Source organism: Callospermophilus lateralis, chromosome 1 (genome assembly GCF_048772815.1).
Source record: "Callospermophilus lateralis isolate mCalLat2 chromosome 1, mCalLat2.hap1, whole genome shotgun sequence".
Classification (NCBI taxonomy): Eukaryota; Metazoa; Chordata; class Mammalia; order Rodentia; family Sciuridae; genus Callospermophilus; species Callospermophilus lateralis.
In genome coordinates, this window is record NC_135305.1 from 9672302 (window position 1) to 9696123 (window position 23822).

Below are 23822 nucleotides of genomic sequence, written 5' to 3' on the forward strand. Positions count from 1 at the left end.
AGTTTGACTTAGAATAAATGTAAGCAAGCCAGAGCTGGTAGGGAAGCTGCACAGTACCTAGAGTAGGCCCCTGCAGCCAGATGTGAATCTCTTTCTCACTGAGGCATGTTCTTTATCACATCGGAACACAACACAAGTGCAGAGAATCTGTGAATCATATTTGCCTGATGATTCTTTCAAGAAATGCTAAGTCCTTCTCTATCTTCACAGGCCTCCACAGTCATGATTTGCCCATGTAGTCTTGGCAGAAGATGTAATGGTGATTTATTTTCCTCAGTCCAGGCCCCTAGCACCTTTCCCTACATGTTTTAGAAATCCTGAGTTGTCTTGTCTAATTTCTCATCTGCCATATTTATTTTCATTTGCAAATTTATTCTAAGTGTCACTTGTTGGCATCTTTGAATTCTTTCCTGAGAGGTATTTGCAGTCCTTGACTGGCAAGAAACTGTGGTCACCCGCTTCACCCCATAAATTCTGTTGAACCAAATGTTCTTTCACAGGTTAGTGTACATTTTTGTTTCATATGAAGCAAAACTAAGCACAGAGGAAACAGAGGTTGAGGACTATCATCATTTTCACCAGGACTGGTCTGTATAACAATTCACACTGATAGCTGGGGGTGTGTGAGTGTAGGTAGTCTGCATGTCCCACACTGTCCTGTCAATTCTTGCTACACTGGCTGCTCTCTATTCTCTCCAGCCTCACATTTCCCCTCAGTTATAACTCTTGGATTAATTTCTTCTCCCTTTATCTGATTAGGTCAAACCTCTAATTTGCTCAGCACCTCACCTTTCAGCTAGTTAGTGGGAAAGATCCAATTAAGCATACTAATGCAGATGTTAGTCACTGGTTTAGGTTAACATGTTTACTTGTATACTCTCGTAAGGCATCTGTTTTGAAAGAGTGATTTGTTGAAACAAGGCAAGTAAGGTGTTGCAAGTGCTGGATGTTCAGAAAAGTTCATAAAACTTTTAACTTTTGCCATAATTTCAAATTTCCATAAAACTTCAATAATTAAAAGAAACACTCAAGGACCCTATCATACTTTAGCTTGATTTTTGTCCTGATTTTCCTAGTCTGTTGCTTCTCTCTCTCTCTCTCTCTCTCTCTCTCTCTCTCTCTCAACACACTTTTCTGAAATGTAGTTGCCTACAATGTTCACTTGTTTCCAAGTACTTCAGTGCACATTTCTGAAAATCAGGAATACAGGTAAAGAAGTATATAGTTATCAATTTCAGGAAACCTAACATTGATAGATTGTAGGGATTCTGACCATGGAAATGTACAGAGAAGTGTTCCCCTGGTGAGCAAAGTCCTGGGGTGTTACAGGCACCCTGTTTCCCACCTTTAGGATGACCTGTAATCTCTCTTAGATCTAATAATATAGTTAATATATGTGCAATGTCTAGCTGATAGGGCCATGCCCTGAGCTTCCTCTGTGCTAGAGACTCATCAAGCCTTGACCTTGATTGCAGGCACATAACTCCTGGGAATACAGGAATTTGCTTGCTAGATAACTACAATGTTTCATCAAGCTCTGGTGCTCTTGGATCTATCCTCCTAACAGTAACTTCAGACAATGGACTTGCTTGAGAACTCCACAAAGCTCCTAACATTGTATATTGTAACTGTAAAATGTAACTGCAGAATAAGCAATCTTACTGATACTCTAAACAATAATGTAGTTATGGTACTAATGACCTAATGTAACCTATTGATATAAATAAACGTGGTTGCTTAGACAGGGGCACTCTGCCACTTTACCTGACTCTGCACCATGTCTCTACATCTCCTTCATTATTGAATCCTTACAACTGGTGCCCAATGTGGGGCACAAACCCAAGACCCTGAGTATTAACCTGCCATATCCCAATTTTATCCACTGACCCATTATTGTCTCTTATTTTTGTCGGTGGTACCAGGGTTTGAACATATTTTTGTTTCAAAATGTGTTCCAGGGTTTGAACCAGGGTTTGGTACCAGGGTTTGAACACATTTTTGTTTGAACACAGGGCACTCAACCACTGAGCCACATCCCCAGCCCTATTTTCTATTTTATTTAGAGACAGGGTCTCACTGAGTTGCTTAGTACTTTGCTTTTGCTGAGGCTGGCTTTGAACTCACAATCCTCCTGCCTCAGCCTCTTGAGCCACTAGGATTACATGTGTGTGCCACTGCAACTATCTCCAATAATGTCTTTACAGCACTTGTCTTATACAGAGAGGATCCAGGCCAAGATTACATCTTACTTGTAGATGAAGTGTCCTTCGAATCTTTTACCTAGAATAATTCTATAGCATTTTACTACTTTTTTATCACATTGGTATTTTAACCCTTTATCCTCCTCTCCCCTTTAACAGAATGTTCTTTGCAGCCTTTTCTCCTTTGGTCCTGTCTCAGGATTCCTCCCAGTAGTCTGGATCCATGTGCACATTCCCAGAGGAGGCTACATACATGATGTTGGGCACATCTCAGTCCAGCTCCTTTGGAAGTGCATGGCACTCTTGTGAGTCTCTTGGTGGTTTCTATTTTGACTACCCAGCCAAGATGCTGTCCAATTTCTCTCATGTAATTATTACTTTTTTTTCTCCTAAACAAGTAATTTGTAACAGACACTTTACGGTTATACACATATTCCTCACCTTGTCAAAATCCTCCCCATCTCCCAGTTGTGTTGCTGATTACTGTCTCCCACCAGGACTAATATTTTACCAAGACAGTTGCAAAACCTTAACCTCCCAACACCCCACTCCTTATGCATTAATCATAAGCTGGCCATCTACTGTAAGCAGTATTCTTTTCTCCCCCTCATTTTCTCTTTTTGTTTTTCCTCTGTCTATCCATTGTGTCTTAAAGATTCCTATTTGGGGAAAGATGTAAAATTCATTACTGTGAAAAGTACATAAGAGCCAGCTTGAAAAAAATCACATTGGCCAAATCTGTATGATTTGAGCACCAACATAATTAAGGACAGTAATGAATTATACATCTTTCCCAAAATAGGAATCTTTAAGACACAATGGATAGACAGAGGAAAAACATAGAGACAGATAAAATGAAGGGGAAGAAAAGAGCACTGCTCACAGGTGGTCAGCTTCTGACTAGTGCATAAGGAGTGGGGTGTTGGGAGGTTACACTTTTCCAACTGTCTTGGTAAATATTAGTCGTGGTGGGAGACAAGAAACAGTAACACAACATTTATATGTATATATTTTTTTCTCATTTATTCTTTCTTGTACAAAAGTCAACATACAATAAATGATCTTTGCACTTTTCTTTTTTTGCTTAACCACATATCCAGGAAATTAATCTCATAAAATATTGTAGAGATTTTTTTTTTCTTTTGATACTGGGATCCATCCCAAGGGCACTTAATCACTGGGTCACATTTCCAGCCTTTTTTATTTTTTATTTAAAGACAGGTCTCTCTGAGTTGCATAGGGTCTTTCTAAATTGCTTAGGCTGGCTTTCAACTTATGATCCTTCTCCTTCAGCCTCCCAAATTGCTGGGATTATAGGCATACACCACCATGCCCAACTGAGATAAGTTTCAATATTTTATCATTACAAATAATGTTGCAATGAAAATCCTTGTACATGTGAATTTCATAATGTTTGTGCTGAATACTTTTGGGAAAACTAGAATTGAGATAATTGGGTTGAAGAATAAAGGAATTTGTTGTTATATAAGGTAATCCCAAATCCCCCTCCATAACGTTCATTCTAGTTTGCTTTCTCTCTAGTATATGAAAATGCTGTTTCCCCACATGTTTGCCTAAAGAGTCTACAGTCACACTTTTGAAGTTTTGCAAATCTGATGAGTGAGAAATAGTGTCTCTATGTAGATTTAATTTGCATTTCTCTTCTTTTTTATGAACATTTTTGTATACTTAAAACAATTTTGTATATTTTGTGTGAACCCTCTTTTCATATCCTCCCCATGTTTCTGTATTTTCACAAATTTAATTGAGGTTTATTTTAGATTTGGAAATTTTGTTGGTGACTGCTATGGTTTGGATGTGAGATGGTCCCCAAAAGCTCATGTGTGAGACAATGCAAGAAAGTTTAGAGGAGCAATCATTTAGTTATGAGAATCTTAACCCAATCAGCCAATTAATCCCATGACAGGATTAATTAAGTGGTAACTGAAGGCAGGTTGGGCTGGCTGGAGGAGGTGGGTCCCTGAGGCATGCCTTTAGGGTATATATATATTGTATCTGGTGAGTGGAGTTTCTCTCTCTCTGCTTCTTGAACATCATGTGAACTGTTTCCCTCTGCCATTCTCTTCTGCCATAATGTCCTGCCTCACCTTGAGCCCTGAAGAATGAAGCCAGCTGTCTATGGACTGAAACTCTGAAACCATGGTCCCCTAAATAAACTTTTCCCCCCTCTACAATTGTTCTGGTAAGGTCTTTTAGACACAGCCACAAATAAAGCTAAAATAGTGACATTAGCATCTATCATACACACATGGCAATTGAGCATAATGTTGAACAAAGATGAATAAAATTAGGTATTCATCTGAAAAGTAGCACAACAACAATTAAAAAAAAAAAAAACTAGGCATACCCATAGATTGGTTTACCTGTTGGCCCTTACACAAGCCATCTGCACATGAGGATTTCTATCTTAAATGCATTCATCTTTGTTCAAACTAGAGCCAAAGGAGCGACAGATATGATGTTTCCTTAGAAATCCTTTCATTAGTAAGTCAAATTCTGTTCCACACCTACTATCCATGTGTTAAGCCTGAACAGAGATCCTGCATAAGCTTCAAAACTGAAATTACCTAAAGATTACACAGTTCCCCTGTGTGATGCACATAGGCTCTTCAGGTCCTCCATTGCTAGGTGCCCTGGTTCCCTTATCCCTGGTCCACTGGCTTTGTCCTGTAATTATTGCTGTGATTAGGGAGCAATTCTGACAATAGCTCTTAGTTTCTTTCCTTCCTAGTTCCTCAGAGCTGTGCTTTAATTCTAAGTTTGCCTAATTTGTTTTTAACACTTGCTATTGAAATTTAACATACATGGGGGGGGGGGAACGTGCACATAATATACAGCTCCATGCACTTTAACAGGTGTAACCAGCAGCTTGTTCAAGAAATGATTATCAGCACCACCAAAGCCTCTCTTTGTGTCCCCTTCCAGCCATGAGCCACCAACAGAGTAACCACTCTTCCTTATTGCTTGCACAAAGGTTTTGCATTTTTATAAATGGAAACGCAGAGTTTATAACATGCTCTTTCATTGTAAGTCTCTTCGTTGGCACAGACTTCACATTTCATACAGCTATCCTGACACTCAGCATTTAACATAGGAGCAAACTCTCCACCCCATCACTAGATAACCTGCACAGACCCAGATTCTAGCTCAGACTGAATATTACCATGTGAGTGAATTTGGCACTCATCCCTTGACTGTTTCTTTCAGCAGCCTCAGCTGCCTCCAGGCCTCAGGGAGGACAAGTTCTGTGGCTGAGCTCAGTGTGCCTGGCCTCCCTGGCACCCTCTGTTGCAGTGAACAGGGCTATCCAATCCCAACTATGGAAATCCTGAGCTTTCCATGTGTTCCTGCACATGCTGTTTTTAATAGTTTGACTTTTAAAATTGATGCAGATATGTGCAGCATTTGTCAAGATTATTATATAAGTACAAATTCTGTACAAATAAACACTGCTGTTTATTCATCAATTGTGCAGCAAAGGAGAACTGCATATTCTAATGTTCACTAAATTCCATAATCAAATCCATATGTTGACAAGAATGCTGAAAACATTTGACATGCTTGATACTGCCTGAGCTGATCAGACCCATCCTTTAACAAGCCAAAAGTAACTCCTCGGAGAACTTACATATAATCAACTTACATATGATCATATGATCTGGTAGATGGTTAGGAGTAATTTTTTTAGCAAGGGCTGAGTATGGGGGTGTGTGTACAAAGTCAGTGTGTTTTTATTTCACTATCAGTGGTTTCAATCCAAACACAGAAAGTATCTGAATAACATTTGCTCAGTGTTGGATGTTAAAATTAAAAAGAAAAAAAAAACTATTGGCATTTCTTCTTATTTTAACTAAAGCTAAAGTGCCATGCCCTATCTATTACTAGTCTAAGAATAAAACTTTCATATTATAGATATTTAGTCATACACCAAATTTTTCATTTAATCAGTCATGTGAAAAGCCCATTGTATATACTGTCTTGTATCTCAAACACAACATCTTTTCTAAGGGACAGGAAATTTCTCTTATATACATTCATTTTTTTTTTTTTGGTTCTGTTATCAAACACTTGCTTGTGCCAGGATGAATGTAAACAGCCTGAATAACTTTATGATAAATTCACAGCCTTTTCCTGTTGCTCGAGGCTATCATATGCAGCTCTATTTTCCAATTTGTATACTATAACAAAGCTGAAAAACACACGGGACAGTTGCTGTGTGTAGGGAATGAGCAATTGTGCTGGCTGAGTGCATAAGATAAACAATGCCTTGGCTCTGTGCCTCTTAGTTTTTATATTTGGAATGGGAGGAGTATGTTTCTTAACCTTCTCCAGTGAGTACCATGATGGCTGACTAATGAAACCTGCCATTTTTAAACAGGTGCTATTAGAATCCAAATGGAATTAGCAATTAAATCTCAACATTCAATTGGAGAAAGCCATTTCAGCTTTGAGACAACTCTTTTCTTTGCTGATAGAAGAAATGTCTGTAATTGTTTAGAATATATATTCTTAAGAATCTGTTTTTTAAAAATACTTAATATATCACAAGGAATTAAATGATATTCAAGTGTCAAATGGTGCTTAATGCAGAATAAAATCCTAGGTGAGCTTTGAAACTTGGATATTATTTTCAGACTTCAAATATTTCTCATGGGATGAGAGAAGAGGGCTGTTTTTATTTTTAGTGTTTACTCCATGAAAGAATAATTCTGAAATTGTTCCCTTGAATGTAATACCTGAGTGAAGAGAATCATAGGTAAGTGTGTCTCCAACAAATCTTTCATGGTTTGACCCAGGCATATTTCCTGAGCTGATGGGTATTTTAGTTAGATTTTTGTAGTTCTGACCAAAATACCCAGCAGCAACAACAACAACAACAACAACAACAAAAAAAAATAATAAATAAATAAATAAATAAATAAATAAAAACAGAGAAAGTTTATTTGGGTCTCATGGTTTCAGAGGACTCAGTCCTTAGATGACCAACTCCATTGCTCTGGGCCCAAATGAGGCAGCACATAATGGGGGAAGGGCCTAGAGGAGGAAAACTGCTTAGCTAAGAGTAGGGTCAGGAAGGAGAGAGAGAGAGAGAGAGATAGAGAGAGGGGGTGGGGAGAGAGAGAAAATGCTGTACTCATCAGGAACAAAATATGAACCCCAATGACAGGCTCTCAGTGACTGACTTCCTCTATCCTCATCCTGTCTGCCTATAGTTACTGTTCAGTTAGTCCACATCAGTGGGTTAATCCACTGCTTAGGCTGCAACTTTCATAAGTCAGTCATTGTCTCTCTGAATATTCCTGGGTTGACAGGAGCTTTTGGGGGACAACTCATATTTAAATCATAAAATAGGGCTTGATGAACAACTCCTCTTAGGCATTGTCTGTCTTATAGGACATTCCTGAGTTCTTTGTAACCATATACAACACTACCAGTATACCAGTGCAAGCAAAGAAATTGGCTGGCCTAGCTCTCTAAAATACTTTTTAGGTGTTATGGGTTCAATTTTATTACCTCCCAAATTCATATGTAAAGTCCCAATTCCTGGAAATTCAAAACACTATCTTGTTGGGAAATAGGCTTGTTGCCTATTTAATTGGTTAATAAGAGATTGTGACTGGTGTTTCTATAAGTTGAATATCATGTCAGGGTAAGACACACATACACGGAAAACAGCAGCACAGGCAGGGTCTGAACCAGCTCATTTCCTTCCAGCCCTCAGAAGGAGCTAAGCCAGACAGCAACTTGAGTGTGGATTTTCGGTCTCCCAACCTGTGAGAGAATAGATTGCTCTTATTTCAGCCATCTAGATCAGGGGACATTGCTATGGCAGCCCTAGCAAACGAGCACATAGGTGAACGGTGGTTTCCACTTGAAAACAGCAACACCAATAGAATTTAAGAACTAGATCTTCAGCCTTTTAGGTTCTGTGATATTAGGTTCTGAGACTTAACTTTCAGATTTGAAAGTTGTGAAAAATGGTATGTACTACCAAAGACTTTGAGAAAAGTGAGTGAGTTGAAGTGAAATGTTCAGGGGATAGCACACAGGCTGCTCATTTTTGTTTTATTTGGTTTTATTTTTTTAGTGCTTGAAATGTTATGAACAAGACAATAAGAGCTCCTGGCATGGAAAATAGTTTCCATATCAAGTTGTTGTTTTTTTTTCCCCTCATATCATGACTTTGTGATCTTTAGGGTTTTTCTATTAATATTCGTTAATTTGATTTGTGTTATCTGTTCTCAGGGTTATCAGTGCATATTAGAATCCTATAGGGAGACTTAATAACTCAGATACATCCAAGGTCCTGACTTAACGGGGCTGGGCTGCAGCCAGTCTCGTACGGTTTTTAAAGCTTCCCCACGTGATGTTACTGGTACTGGGTCTGAGAACCACTAATCTCTACCTCTTTTTTTACATAGGGATTTTTCTGATTTAGAATAGGAAATTTTGAGTCATCCAACAAGTCATAATGGTTGTTTTATGATAAATTAGTCTGCACATACATAATATAGTAGTTAGGAAATCAACAATCACAGGAATCCTAAGGCTCCTATTCTGGGTTCAAAGCAAAGTTTCTAGCACTCTTTTGGAAAACTTCAAACATCATCACCTTAAAATTTGTATTTTCTTCTTTTTGTTATTTATAAAAAAAAAGCATCATTTTGGTTACCAAAGTACAGAAACATGAAATATGTATAAACATTAAAACCTCAATATTTAAACTGAATATCCTTGAGAGTCAGAATGACTGATAAGAAGATAGAAATGGAACACATCCTAAATATCACAATCTCATGCATGCAAGCATTTCTCTAAAAAAAAAAAAAAATGTAAAGCTTGTTATCTTTACTTTGAAGATCTAATTGCATTTAAATTTTGGTTTCATTTAAAATATTATTTTACATATATGCAGTACTATACAGTAAAAACGTGATATGTTTAACTTGATTTAAAGGTTTCATATTATAAACATGTATCAAAATATCACATTACCCCAATTATATATACAATTTTGTTTTGATGTATTATAAATAAACTTAATTAAAAAATCATTCTGGGCTGGGGATATAGTTCATTTGGTAAGAGTGCTTGCCTTGCATGCACAAGGCCCTGCGTTTGATCCCCAGCACCACAAAAAAAAAAAAAAAAAAAAAAAAAGAAAGAAAAAATTCTACTATTTGTTCAAAAAACTTTTTTTTTTAGTAGTTGTAGATGGGCATAATACCTTTATTTTATTTATTTAGGTGGTGCTGAAGGTCAAACCCAGTGCCCCATGCATGCAAGACAAGCACTCTACCACTGAACCACAACCCCAGCCCCACTCAAAAGACTTCTATGCTTTGCATTTGTTTCTGCAGTGAAGGCAGAACATCTTTAAAGAAAAAAAAAATTGGGTTGTTGCTAAGCTCCTTGTGGCTGGTAACAGGAACTCCTGAGGAAGGTCGTCATGGTATAGAACACACTGGCCTTGATTTCAAATCTCAGCTCCACTGTTTGTTTTGGAGAGGTTGTTTATTTTTTTAAGAAATGTAATATTTATTCAATATTATAACTCTTGTTTTTTCCTTTGATATATGTATACATTGTGAAATGATTGGCATACTTAAGTTCCTTAACACATCTGTCACCCAGCTCCAGTGTTAATTCACCATGTGTTCCAGGAAACTATTGCCATCTCGAATCTTTGATCTGCAGCCCAAAAGGGAGGGGGCCCTACTAATAATAATGACACCATCACATATTATCTGTTTTGAAAATTAAATGAGATAAAATACATAAAACATTTACTAACCCCACAGTGAATCTTGGTTGGCTGTTATTATTTATTAACTGGTGCAGGTGGAGTTTTCTGAACTGCTTTGCTCAGTCACAGGAGTTTTCATAGATGTCACTAAAGCTGCACATTCATGCAATTATAAACCATATAAATGGCAATTAGAGTAGAACTACTCACTGTCTCATCAAAATACACAAGAAGTTCATTGGATAAAAGTGGGTATCTATCTTAAACATCCTTTTCAATTGGAAACAAAGTAATCTTCCTGGAAGCAGAAATCTGGGTTTCACTTCTTTTCTACTCTCTGGAAGATGGCCTCATGGTAATTGAGCCACTGTCAATGTAACAGTTTTTTGCCAGAATGATCATGTCAATGCAGCGTATAATCAAGCTAGTTTAACTCAAGGCAAATCAAATGTATTTGCCAAGACATTTTAACATTTCATTATTTCTTTTTCAAAGTCAACATTGACTAAATTAATACTTGATAAAATTGTGAGCATGAGTGGACTCATGGAACAGGTGTTATCCCACTGGCCAGGGCACCTGAAGGCTGGATTCGAGAACCTAGGCTTTTGTTTAAAGGTATCATAAAGGTTTTGCTGGCTTTACAATTAGAATATGTTATTCTCAAGAATAAACCTATTAACTAATTTCTTATGTTCTTTATATTATTTTAATGCAGTGTCCAATACTCATCAGTATAATAGTAATGATACTGATAAATAATGAGAAAAGTAAAACAGGAGGAAGAGGAAACTATGTTTACAGATCATGTTCTCAGCAATTTATTTTTGATTAATTTATTTAATTCTCAACCCCTCATCCCCAAAGTAAGCATTATCATATCCTTTTTCAAGTGAAGGTAACTAAAGCCCAGAAAAGATTGGTGACCATGGTCAAAGGCATGCCAATTGTTAAGTGTTAGAGCGGGGCTGTGATGTTGGAAGCCAGGCTCTAAATCCCAGGCTATCTTGTTCTAAAATCACCATGTATGCATTTAATATTGTCTTCATTTAGTTAAATGAGCAAGTGGTCATTACTGTAGGGTTCTTCTTATAGAACCAAATAGGGATTGGGTTCCATGTCGAGTGGTGGGTCCCTCTGTCTGGATTTGAGACTCAGACATAAATAAGATTATGGTTCCCTACCTCAGCTCACTTGCTTCAGAATGAGATGCTTCACTTCAGTTGTAAGCTCATAAAAAGCTACTATGTGCTTAGCAGTAAATTCTGCATGCTGAGAGAGAGAGAAGAAAACACACACCCTAGAAGATCATGTAAAGGCCAACCAAAGTTCTTCCAAAGTAGGGTGTTTACATCATATAATTTCAATATTACTCATTGAATGGATATGATTCCAAATTTCTTTTCTAAAAAGGTCAGCATTTTATTTTTTTGCTTGTAATAAAGCCAAGAAAGATGTGGCTCTTTTTAGAGTCCCACTCTTCCTTGCTCCCTATTTAAGTGGAAGATCCCTCTGTTTGGGATTACTTTCTGCTCCCCCTCTCAGCAGGGCAACTGCTTATCTGCTTAGCCATCAATACCTAGCACCTCAGCAGACATTGTTGACCTTAACCCTCAGCCATTTCTAACTAGGCATCTTTTTTTTCACATTTCAAAATAACTTGTGCATGCTTCTAACCTATTAGAACACAGAATTGAACAGTACATCTGTACGCCACACATTACCACTAGTATCTTCACCCCAGAAGACAGTAAATACTGTGTTTGCCATTTAGTTTGTTGATCTCCAGCCTTCTGTCAATAGTAGTGCTCCTTGAGTGTCATTTAGCAAAGCTCATTTGCTTTTCATAATAAAACTGTTGATAATTTGCATTGCAGATCCTAGGTCTAATTCTACCTTCTGGTTTGGAGACACAGAGGCCAATTCTAATTTCTCTTTCTCATCAGAGCTCTGGAAATACTGAAACCAATACACTCTATCTTTAAGACATATATATGAATCACCTGTGAATATAGTCAAATTGCAGATTCTGATTCTGTAGGTCTGGGGTGGGCCTCTGAGACTGCATTTCTAATAAGCTTCCAGGTAGCAGACTTCAGAGGGCCCTGACACTTCATTTGCAGACCTTTGACTTATGTGACTAACAGCATATTTGGTTTTTACTAATGCTTACGAGCCTGTTTTAGAGTCTGCTTATCTTGCCTTTTTAATTAGCCCAAGAAGATATGGAGTACTATGGACAAACATGGGATATTTGTTTTCCTTGATTTCCATGAAAATGAATTGATGAGACTAAATCTAATGAAAGCATCATGATCATATTTTCACTAATGTCCAGCAAACATATCTGAAAAAAAATTGCTTGGACACAAATTTTTATGTCAATGTACAGGACTCAGTGTGACAATAGGATGATGATTTGATTGATATAAACTAACTTAGCATTCCCAAATATACTTAAAAATAACTTTTTATTAACTTTAGGATGATAAACACAGATGTGATACAATGTATATGTGGAGCTGAGAAAAGTCAAAGCAAAGTGAAAGAAAGAGGCTGGTTTGAATTTTTAGGAACAGATCCCATGTAATCTGGAAATTCCAAATTTATAAAAAAGGGAAATTGCATGGAAATGGAAGGAGACCCTCATTGTTATACAAAATTACATATAAGAGGTTGTGAGGGGAATGGGAAAAAAAAAAAAAAAACAAGGAGAGAAATGAATTACAGTAGATGGGGTAGAGAGAGAAGATGGGAGGGGAGGGGAGGGGGGATAGTAGAGGATAGGAAAGGTAGCAGAATACAACAGTTACTAATATAGCATTATGTAAAAATGTGCATGTGTAACCGATGTGATTCTGCAATCTGTATTTGGGGTAAAAATGGGAGTTCATAACCCACTTGAATCTAATGTATGAAATATGATATGTCAAGAGCTTTGTAATGTTTTGAACAACCAATAAAAATAAATAAATAAATAAATAAATAAATAAATAAATAAATAAAATGCATCTGGAAATCCCAAATTTATAAAATGTAATAATAAAATAATAAATAAATAATTAAAATATGCCAGGCATGGTTCTTGTCTCTTTACATGGATAATTAATTTAATATCAACAACCACTGTTGTGGTAAATAAAGTTAGTACTGTCATTATTTCCATTGCACAGATATTTAGCAGAAAAAGAGTAAAAAATCTACCCAAAGTCCCATGGACCTATGTGATTGAAACTGTAATGGCTGGCCTGGGTGTTCGGATTTCAGAATATACAGAGTTAATTGACACTTTCACTGCCTCTTGCAAGTCTGCAGCCACATGAGAAGCATGGTTCATTGGGTTCTAAATTTTACCATAAGCAACTATTAGTCCTCTGGCCTGTGTTAAGTTATCACTTAAGCAGAGTACAGACATGCATCTTAAGTAAGGAAATTGTCATCTTATTTAAAACTTTGCAGGTCTTCCTCTACCAAGGCATTATATCAGTCTGCATTTACTTGGAATCTTCTAAATCTAGCCTTGACCTAATTAAAAAGAAAGAAAGAAAGAGAGAAAAAGAGAAGAAAGAAGTAAATTAACATCTCCAATATGAAAGAAAGAAATTAGCATCTCCATTATTTGAGAACAATGTAAAATAAACCACTGGAGATTATCGACATACTTGATGAGAATTCTTTCAGAGAGGTCTCCAAGCAATATGGTAGACTTTAAAACTTTAAATAAGCTGGGTGTGGTGGTGCATGCCTGTACTCCCAGTGGCTAGGGAGACTGACACAGGAGGATTGTGAGTTCAAAGCCAGCCTCATCAACAGTGAGTACTAAGCAACTTGGGAGACCCTGTCTCTTAAATAAAATACAAAATAGAGCCGGGGATGTGGTTCAGTGGTCAAGTACTCCTGAGTTCAATCCCAGTACGCCTCCCCCAAAGTTAAAACAATAATTACGTATATCCTATTTGTCTCATATATGAAAAATACACTGAAATCTAAAAAATTATTTACTATTATTTGACTACCTTTTAGAAATATTATTGAGTGGTATACTTTTCTTCATCAAATAATGTTTGACAAAAATGTATTCAATATTATTAATAAAATGGTATTTTTTATTTCCAATTTTGGGGGAAAATTAAACACATAACCATATTTGTTAGAATAATTTTAAGTAATAGTTCTATAAAGGATGTTGAGTGACTCACAAATTGACACAAGAAGAAAACTCATGACCCCTTAAAACGAGATGCTCACAATACAGATGCATATTTAGAAAGGTGATCACAATTCACTAGTAGAAGCATTATAGTATATGTAAAAAGATCTGGAATATCCACTCACCCTATTAAAATTCATGAGACTTTAAAAAATATCACCCAGTCAAAGGCGGGAGTAAACAGAAAAATCTATTTCACAGAAATAAGAAACTTACTTTAAATTCACCTTGGAAATTGTTTTCTTCTATACAAGTCCTGAAGATTTTCACCGCATTTATATCAAAGCTCATTTTAGAAAGTGTTTAATGCAGATTATTTTGATGTGTTTTATTTCTCTATAAGCTATCTATAAAATTATTTTGAATATGCCTGTCTGGTCCTTTCTCAAATATCTGATTGCAGAAACTAGGCACATGGATACATAAACAAGCACGGGTAGTTCCCATCTCTTGGTGAAGAGAATTGCATTAGTGTGCTAAGTGGAAGATATCATGTGATGGAAGATGCAGGATCAAGCAACAGGGATGGCTTTCTTCCTTAGTTTCAATTGAAAAAAAAATTCCACACCTTTTGGAGAATCTCTGTTTACTACTGAACTGTGAAACAGAGGTATTCATGTTTTACATTTATAAAACACAACATTATGGGAACAGATTTTTGAGTGGTTTGGAAAATTAGTGCAACTGCTATAACAAATGGCCCAAAAGAAAGCACAGAACAATGTGTTCATTTTGAACAGTGTCCCCTTACATGGCTCATTGCACACAGGGCCATCATTATGGTAACAAATAATTTGTTACAAGCATTGCAATGGCACTTGGCCCAGAGCTGGGCCTCCCTGTCATGAGTCACTGGCCCGGCCTGCATTGCCCTACCTACCGATGCATTTAGCCATGCTCTTCCCTTTGTTAATTTGAAAAATATGCCAGAGATTTGTACGGTCTACCTCCTATTTTAAGTCATGTGTCCTTCATTAACAATACTGTCCGGTATTTTATGCATGAGGATAGGGAAAAGGTATCGAGATGAATAAACCTGACAGTGATCATTGCAGGCTCTTCTCACTGAAAGGACACACTACACTTGATTCACAGAATGCTTCTATAATTGACAGCACTTGTGTTTCTAAAGCCTCATAGTTTGCAAAATTTCCTTACTTATATATTCAGCTAAATCATCCAGTTGCTATTATTCCCATTTTTTAGATTAGGGATTTCAGGTCCAAAGAAAGAAATCACATCTTCTAAGTTTACAAAACAAATAAATGAATCAAGACATGCAGCTCAGACCTTTCAATCTTATGTATTGGCATCTACTTGACACAAATTTGATTAATGGGATATTTATTTAAAGATATAGTGGAGTATATAATTCCAGCTATTAATTTGATGTTCAGAAAACAAAACATTTAGTATATTTATCTATTAATTGTTATATTTGCCTTCAAGATTTTTGAAATATTTTTGTTAAAAACAATGTAGCTTTATGTATGTGTATACATGGATAGAAAAAGCCTGTATGTAACAAAAACCCAGATTTTTAACAGGTCATGCAAAGAAATATTCTTTGGGATATATTAGAGAACATGGACTTTTATGTTCTTATTTTGGTAAGTATCAAACTATATAATTCAAATGTGGTAAAACATTTCTCCCAGCAGGACTCTAACTAGTAGATACAAGGTAACTAATCCTAATCTGATACCTGCTTAGCGTTCACCATTAACAAAAGGAATTAATGCTCTTTTTAAAAAAATGATTAGGAATATATAAGGACTTTCTCATGATTAAGAAAATAATTCAAAAAGAATAACTATGTCCATATTTCAGTACAGGCAAATTTGTAGTAAGTGTCCTGCAAAATAACGGTGGTATTTGAATAAGGCCTATTAATAATCCATTTTTTCTATTTTTTTCCAAATACCTGCATTCCAAAACCAAGTAAAACTGAATTCACCTTCTTAGCAAAAATATATTGGAATTCTTATTTAATGTAATGTCTAATGGACTTTTGATAAAAAATGCTTATACAGAATAATTTTCTCTCCCACACATTATACTTAGGAAACCTGAAAATACTGCCAAGAGGTACACAAGTCAGAGTTTGTGGTATAGATTAAATCAATGACTAAGGGGGGGCAGTTTTATCAATCCACAAATTTCTTTTACATTTGAAAGGAAATTCTAAATAGAAGGAAATGGTATCATTAATAAAGTATATAGGATTCTTTTATACTCAGTATTATCAAAGAGGAGTAGAAGGTTTGAGTAATTAGGAACATTTAGCAACTTACATCTTTGTCTATTAAATATTCAGATAAACTACTCGTTAGTAATCTATTCAAAAGCCATTTTCATTCCACAATGTAAGAGTCATGACTTTAAAGTCTTATTAAACTGTCAGAATACTCTGGTCTTTGCATATTTTAATATTTTATATTTTAATATAGTATCTAATGATAAAAATATAGAATATCCCCCTGGACATTTAAAAATATTATTGAAAAGAAGTCATGTCATTTATTTTCTCAACAACTGTATAAAGAGTAGCCACTGACATTTGTTAAATATTGAACAGATTGAATTTACATTATCTTACATTCTTCTGAGGTAATCAATCATTTTAGGAATGGCAATCTCAAACACATCAAAATGAAATCCTTTGACTCTGAAATCTTAGACGGTGTTGTTCATCAAAAGCCATCTAATCTAATCGAGGTTAGAATTTTCTTTTAAATCCAAATTACATGAGGTTAAAAAGTAGCAGATTAAAAGAAAATCTAGTATTGAATTAACATTTTTAATAAACTTAAGCCTAAAATATTTTTGTTGATAATGCAGAAGCTAAATTCTAATCACTTAATGCTTGTTAAGACATGGGCTCTGAAGCACTCACAAATTTTTAAAAGTCAATGAACTTGATCTCTTTTAGAATACATCAAAGCAATGAACTATGTTTCATATTAGGATTATATCATTTCTGTCATAATTCATTAAAAAAAATAGTTAAGATTAGAGCCATCATGTGGCGGGCTTATTGACCCTTAAATGTGGTTCACAATATCTATATTTCATTTTAAACTTGATTTTTAAAATTTCATGATTGCTTCACTACATTTTTTCCCACAATCACTCATCACATAGCCCGCTAATTTTCATGAAAATATATATGATTTGAAAGAATGAAACAAAATGAAAACAGAAAGGTAGAAGACTATAGAAACATATCCTACCTCACCTTCACAAATATCTGCGAACCCTGGAGACCCAATCCACATTCACAACTTGTGATATTTTCACCGCAGGACAGCTTTGGTATTTTGTACATCACCAGAAGAGTCCATGTCATCTGGGACAATTTTAGTTTCTTTCACCCTTTTAACTTGTGTCTCCTTATTCACTTCATACTGTGACTAATCTGTTAAGCACCTGAACAGATCCCCTGTGGCTACATTTTGGCAGCCATCTTCATTACAGTTTAACACATCCAGGGGGCAGAGGATATGAATATTTCTTAATTGTCAGGTGAAAACTTTATAAAAACACAGATGTGAAAGATAGTTTGGAGTCTGACTTTCAGCTCTTCACATAATTTGATCTTAGATTTGAAAGAAAGACAGAAAATAAGGAGTACTTACTTAACTGGATAGAGTGTGATCTCAGCCCTGATTATTTACACACAGTTAGTTGATCTGTTGTTTAGTTGACTGCTCACTTGGTCAGTCTCTGTCCCTCTCTCTCTCTTTGTTAGGTTTTAAGGCAGGTCAGTTCTAATTTTCTATTCCACTTGTTTTCACTACAAATTGTTTTTACCCACAATCTACCTGCAGACTGAAGCCAATCTAAAATATGGTTCTCAATGTGGGCAAAATGTTAAAAAATAACCTTGAGAACTTTTAAATCCCCAAACCCCTTTCCCTGTTTTGCATGTTAGGCCAATTAAATCCAAATCTGAGTTTGGGACATAAGCAACCATCTGTTTTAAAGCTCTTTACATGATTCCATTGTCTATCCTGGGCGAACAATCCCATTGCTATAATTTATGCCTGAGGCACTGAATTATCATAATTGTTAGATAATTTTCCACTGAAGCATTCCTACCCTTGTTTCCTATAAGTTATACATTCCAATACACACATGTTTGTGCTATACAATTACAGCTCAAGGGAGTATTATTTGGGCAGGCACACCTTTCATTTCCCAGGTATTATTTCCCAGGTATCCTTATTTCACATGATAGTTACTGTTATTAGACACTGCTGAGGAAGTGATGACCGTGCTTGGAATTCTAAACTCTGGGATTCCTTTTATTCATTTTTTAAATAAATTTATTCTTGTAAAGTATAAATTCCCTAAAAATGGGCCTGATCAGGTTGAAAGTACCCAGTACTCTGTCTAAACTGTGAAGGGTAAATGTAAAACATGAATATTTCCTTCTCCTCCACTTTGTCCTTCTCTTTGCTTATAATATTAATGGCTTTTTGTTTGTAACTGTTTTTTGAAGTAGTTAAACTACAATAGATTCCTTAAAATTTAGTATTAAATAATGTATTCAAATGTGCTAAATAATTGATTGAATAAATACTACTTTCCAATTTAACTGAGGCTTTTTCTGAGTACATGAATAAAACCTTGTTTTTCTATCACAGTAAGAGAATAAATATAGATCTGTAATAAGGGTATAAAGTACAATTATAGTGTGGTTAAATTGCTAGTGCTCCTGTTTCTCTAAGATATTTTCCTCATGATTTTTAACATTTTATTCTCTATCTCAAAAATTTACCAATATCATGAATCATATTTTCCATTGATGTGATTCTGATCTTTTTGTTCTGGGTATGACTGACATCCACATACTTTTAAACCTCTTCAGGTAATTTGAATACATAACAGACTGAGACCCATTGTGATACAATAAGACCAATCGCTAAGTATTGAAAAAAAAATGCAGTCTCAGGAAATTCTTCAATGCACAAGAATAAATAAATAAATAATGGATAAATATTTAATAAATGGTTTATCAATAGTTCTAATGGAAAAATAAAGCTACATACAGCTCAAGAGATGGAGGGCCTGGAGTACCTTAACCTGTGGGTCCTCTCCCATTTTCAAATACTGGTACCTCTATTCTGTCTCTCTCTTCTCATTTCTGATAATGACTCACCCAAATATTCCCGTCCTGATGGTAGGGTTTCCAGTTTCTCCCCGTGTCACTGTAGAGCATTCGGTACTGGGTCACCCAGTCGGAGCTGCTGTATCTCCCTTGGGTTGCAATGGCGCTGATCTGCTTCCGGTTGCCAAAGTCAACCTGAAGCCACTGGTAATGGTCACTGTCAGATGGAGACCATCCTCCAGCACCTGAGGGTAGAGGCAAGAGGGAAAGATGAATATTTGAGGCTGAACTTGTACAATTGGAACAGATTATTCTACATATCTTAATTGGCCTTGTCAGTGTTATATTTCGCAGATATATTATGAAGTGTCCTTTATAGATGCCACTGGGACTTCAACTAATAGTCTTCCAGCTGGGTAACATTGATTCTTTAACCTCTTTATGGTGTAATTATGTGCTCATTTTCTCCTGAGCAAATGTCTTCATAATTCCTCAATTAGATCTTATTAGTACATGTCAAAGTCTAATTGGCTGAGGGTTGATCAATTTACCACGAACTCTTCTGCTAAAATCACCAGGAAAAAAAAAAAAAGTAACTAATTCCTTTTCTTTCATGTAAAGGTTTTAACTTTTAGTAAATTATAAATGAAACAAAAACCAATTATATACAACTCTCAAATACATTTTGCCTTAAGAAGTTCAGAGTTCAAAGAACGTAAGTACTGTAGTTCTTAAAATGAGATCTAATCTTACATTAGACCCCTGATCTTGTGAGAGGAAACAGAAACATGCAGAGAGAGAATCCACTGACTCTTTTTACCATATTTCTAGAAAAATAATTTAAAACATTGAATAAAATTAATCATATTTTGGTAAAATAGGATAACCAATTGGTAACAGTAAGAATATAAGAATATTTTTTAGACTGTGACTCTAACTTAGAACCAAAAAGACTCAATTTTTTAGTAATATTCTTTTTTTTAATATTTATTTATTTATTTTTTAGTTATTGGCAGACACAACATCTTTGTTGGCATGTGGTGCTGAGGATTGAACCCGGGCCGCACGCACGCCAGACGAGCGCACTACCGCTCGAGCCACATCCCCAGCCCAATTTTTAGTAATATTCTTAATATTAACCACTATAGCTTCACACACAAAAAAAGTGACAGAAAATACTGAATAATGCTTAGTGCTAAGAGGCATTACAAACTGGGGTGAGTTCAGCTACTAACAGGCAGAAATGATAGAAAAATATTCAGAGGATTTTCCAATGTATGATATATCAACATAATACATATCATTGTTTAAGTAAGGAATTCAAAGGATGGCCAAATAATTTATTCTATGAGAACTCTCATAAAAAATCATTTTATAAATCATTACACATACAACATTCATTTAACAATGTTTATATGGCTTATGTTTTCTTTTGGCTCTGATAGAATAACTCTCTAAACAACTACAAAACTGACAAAATATATTTTTTCTAAAAAAATGCTGTTCTTAAGGACAGGACTACAGGGAGGGCAGGACCCTGATCCACGAGTGAAGATTAATGAGGCAAAGCCACCAGGCTCCTTGCATTTGGCACAGTGCACTTTCCAGATCACGGTACAGGGAAGCAGATTCCAGAGTACAGCAGTGTCATGAAAATGGAAACAGATCAGAATTCAACACTGATGAGGAAGCTGGAAATTGCAGGACAGAGTCCAAGAGAGTGGACAGCTGTTTTGAGAAAGAGAGTTAGAACACTGCATAGGGATCATGGAAGTCTGTGAAGTCAAGTTTCTGAATCAATATTTTGCTGTGTGTTTGCAGACTAAGACACCAAAGGACTAGCTTATAGGAGCTGTGAAATGAACCACTAAAGGTTGCATGGGGGTAGAAAATTTGATGTCAAACTATATATAGAGAGAGGCCTTAGCAAACATCCAGTCATTCAGTAGACATTCCTGAAAGGTCATGCCTTGAAGCAGGGATAACAGAGTCTTAGAACAAGGGCTACTCTGGATATACCCTAACAAAGGTTACTGGAAAAGGTGATTCTGATTCACGAAGAAGTTAACTTCTTCCATAAACAATTCTACACTCCATCAAGCAAGGTCATGAAAGTTTAGAAACTACACAACGTTGCAACCATAATATCCAGTGTAAAATTAGAACACACACACACACACACACACACACACAAACAATGCTAGATCTGTGCAAAAGCAGAAAAATATGATTCATAACCAGAGGAAAATCAATGAAGGAAATGGACTGCAAAATAACAGAAATGATGAAATTAGCAGATTAAGACTTTAAGGTTATAGATTGGTTTAAAAATAGCTATATACAGTTGTACATGGTGGTGCATAGCTATAATACCAGTGGTTTGGCAGACTGAAGCAAGAGAATCACAAATTCCAAGCCAGTCTCAGCAACTTAGAGAGACCCTGAATAACTTAGTGAGATCCTGTCTCAAAATAAAAAATTAAAAAAAAAAAAAAAACTGGGAATGTTGCTCAGTGGTCAAGTGCCCCTGGATTCAATCCCTAGTACCACACAAAAACTATATATATATATACACACACACACACACACACACACACACTTGTGTGTGTATTTGTATTTTTATATATATTTGTATTTATATATTCATATATAGATATTTGTATTATATATATGTTTGAATTATATATATAGTTGTATTTTATATATTTGCTTACAAATGTAATGTATCTATTTGATGACACAATGGCTAAAAGATATAAATTCAAATATCTGAGAAGTTCATTGAATTCTAAGCAGTATAAACACCAAGAAAATCCACCAATTCATTTCATAAGCATTTGCTGAAAGTAAAATGTCAAAGAGAAAAACTAACAGCATCAAAGGGCAATAACTTCTCAAAAGAAACAATGGAAGCCAGAAAATAAGGAAGCCACATCTCTGACATGATAAAAAGGAAAAAATAAATAAATAAATAAATAAATAAAGCTTTCCATAAAATTTTTACCAGAAAACAATATCCTTTTAAAATAAAAATAACATAATAATATTTAATAGAAAAGCTGTGGAAATTAATCACCTGTGCTTGTAGATTTTAAGAAAGTTAAATTTGTAGCTTCAGGGAAATTCTTACCATATTAAAGCTCATATTTTCATGAAGAAATGAATGTTGAATATCAGTAAAGATAAAATAGAAGAAATGAATGGCTAAAAGATCAGTAAATATAAAATACTTGTTCGAGATTTTAATTTTTAAAAAAACTATTGAGAGTTTAAAGCAAAATAGTAACACTGAATTCGAGGGTTTATAACAGAAAGAGTAGTGAAATGTGCAACTACAGTCAACAAAGGATAGGAGGTAGAACTCCGAATACGCAGCACCTAGCTTCTCACATCTTGCGTGAACTGACATTATTTAGAATTCTAAATCAAGGACCAGACATCTTTTTATGTAAAAGGTTGAAAAACTGAACATTTTGGGCTATGAGGGCTGTGCCATCTCTATTAGAAGTACCAAATTCTGTCAGTCAATGTGGCTGTTTTCCAGTAAAAATTGTTAATAAAAACTCATGCTGGTGGTTGGACAGGGGGCTATAAATTGTCAACCCCTGCTGAAGACCAATCTCCCCCCCCAAAAATAGAATATGTGCTTTTCACTATATCTAAATAATACTTCAAAACTTTCAGAAAATATTTATACATAGTGTGCCTAAACAGCATATGTATTATCTGTAGAGTGTGTGTAGACTATGTGATAACTAATTTCTCAACTAGTCTCATATCTTCAGAGCATAGTTTTACTGGAATGATCTTTCTAAAATGGTAATCTGATCCTATTTCATCCTTGCTCATTACCTTTTCATTGATCTTCATTGCCTGTGGAAACAAGATCCCTGAAAATTCATATACAGGAGACACTCCTGGAATAAACTCTGTACATCCACCCATTCTCTTTCCACTCAGCCTGGTAAATAATTAGTGAGCTGTCCATGTGTTCCCTGGAAATATTACCCAGCGATTTCCTGGAAAAGGAATGAGAACTGTACCCATGTTTATAACCCTTCCTTGTGTTATAAGTGTCATGACCAGCTAGCCTGGGGCCATCCAGGACTAGCATCCTGCTTCAACTTGTGGCCATTCTGCAGTACATTCTGAGCCTCGGAGCTTCCTGTGAGCTTCCTTCATTGAGACTGTATTGTACCTAACTTCTTCCTCTATTCTGGGCTTCATTTCTTTCTCTTTCTTACCTTTTCATCCCCAAAGTGCTCCCTGACTAATTTCCTACATGCTATCTCCATCTCAAAATTTGTGTCCTGGGGAATCTAATTGACAAAACCACTGGGAAGCCACTTTCTACATAGCCTGCTCACCAGCAAGAGTTACTTGTCCTTGCTTTGACATTTGTGTGTTATTTACATACCTTTTTGTCCTGTTGTAATACCTAATATGTTTTATAGTCGTTTTTCATCCACATGCCTATTTTCTAGAATTCTGTAAAATTTTGGAGGGGTCTCAGATCAAGTTTGGCGATAT

General features: G+C 35.7%; 1 protein-coding gene across 1 annotated transcript in view; it reads right to left on the bottom strand.

Annotated features, from left to right (window-relative positions):
• Positions 1-23822, bottom strand: part of Cntnap2 (contactin associated protein 2) — a 1322317-nt gene that overhangs the window by 1245793 nt on the left and 52702 nt on the right. The window contains exon 3 of the mRNA XM_076852920.2: positions 19344-19537. Within this exon, the coding sequence (XP_076709035.2) occupies positions 19344-19537 (194 nt within the window). The remainder of the gene's footprint in view (positions 1-19343; positions 19538-23822) is intronic.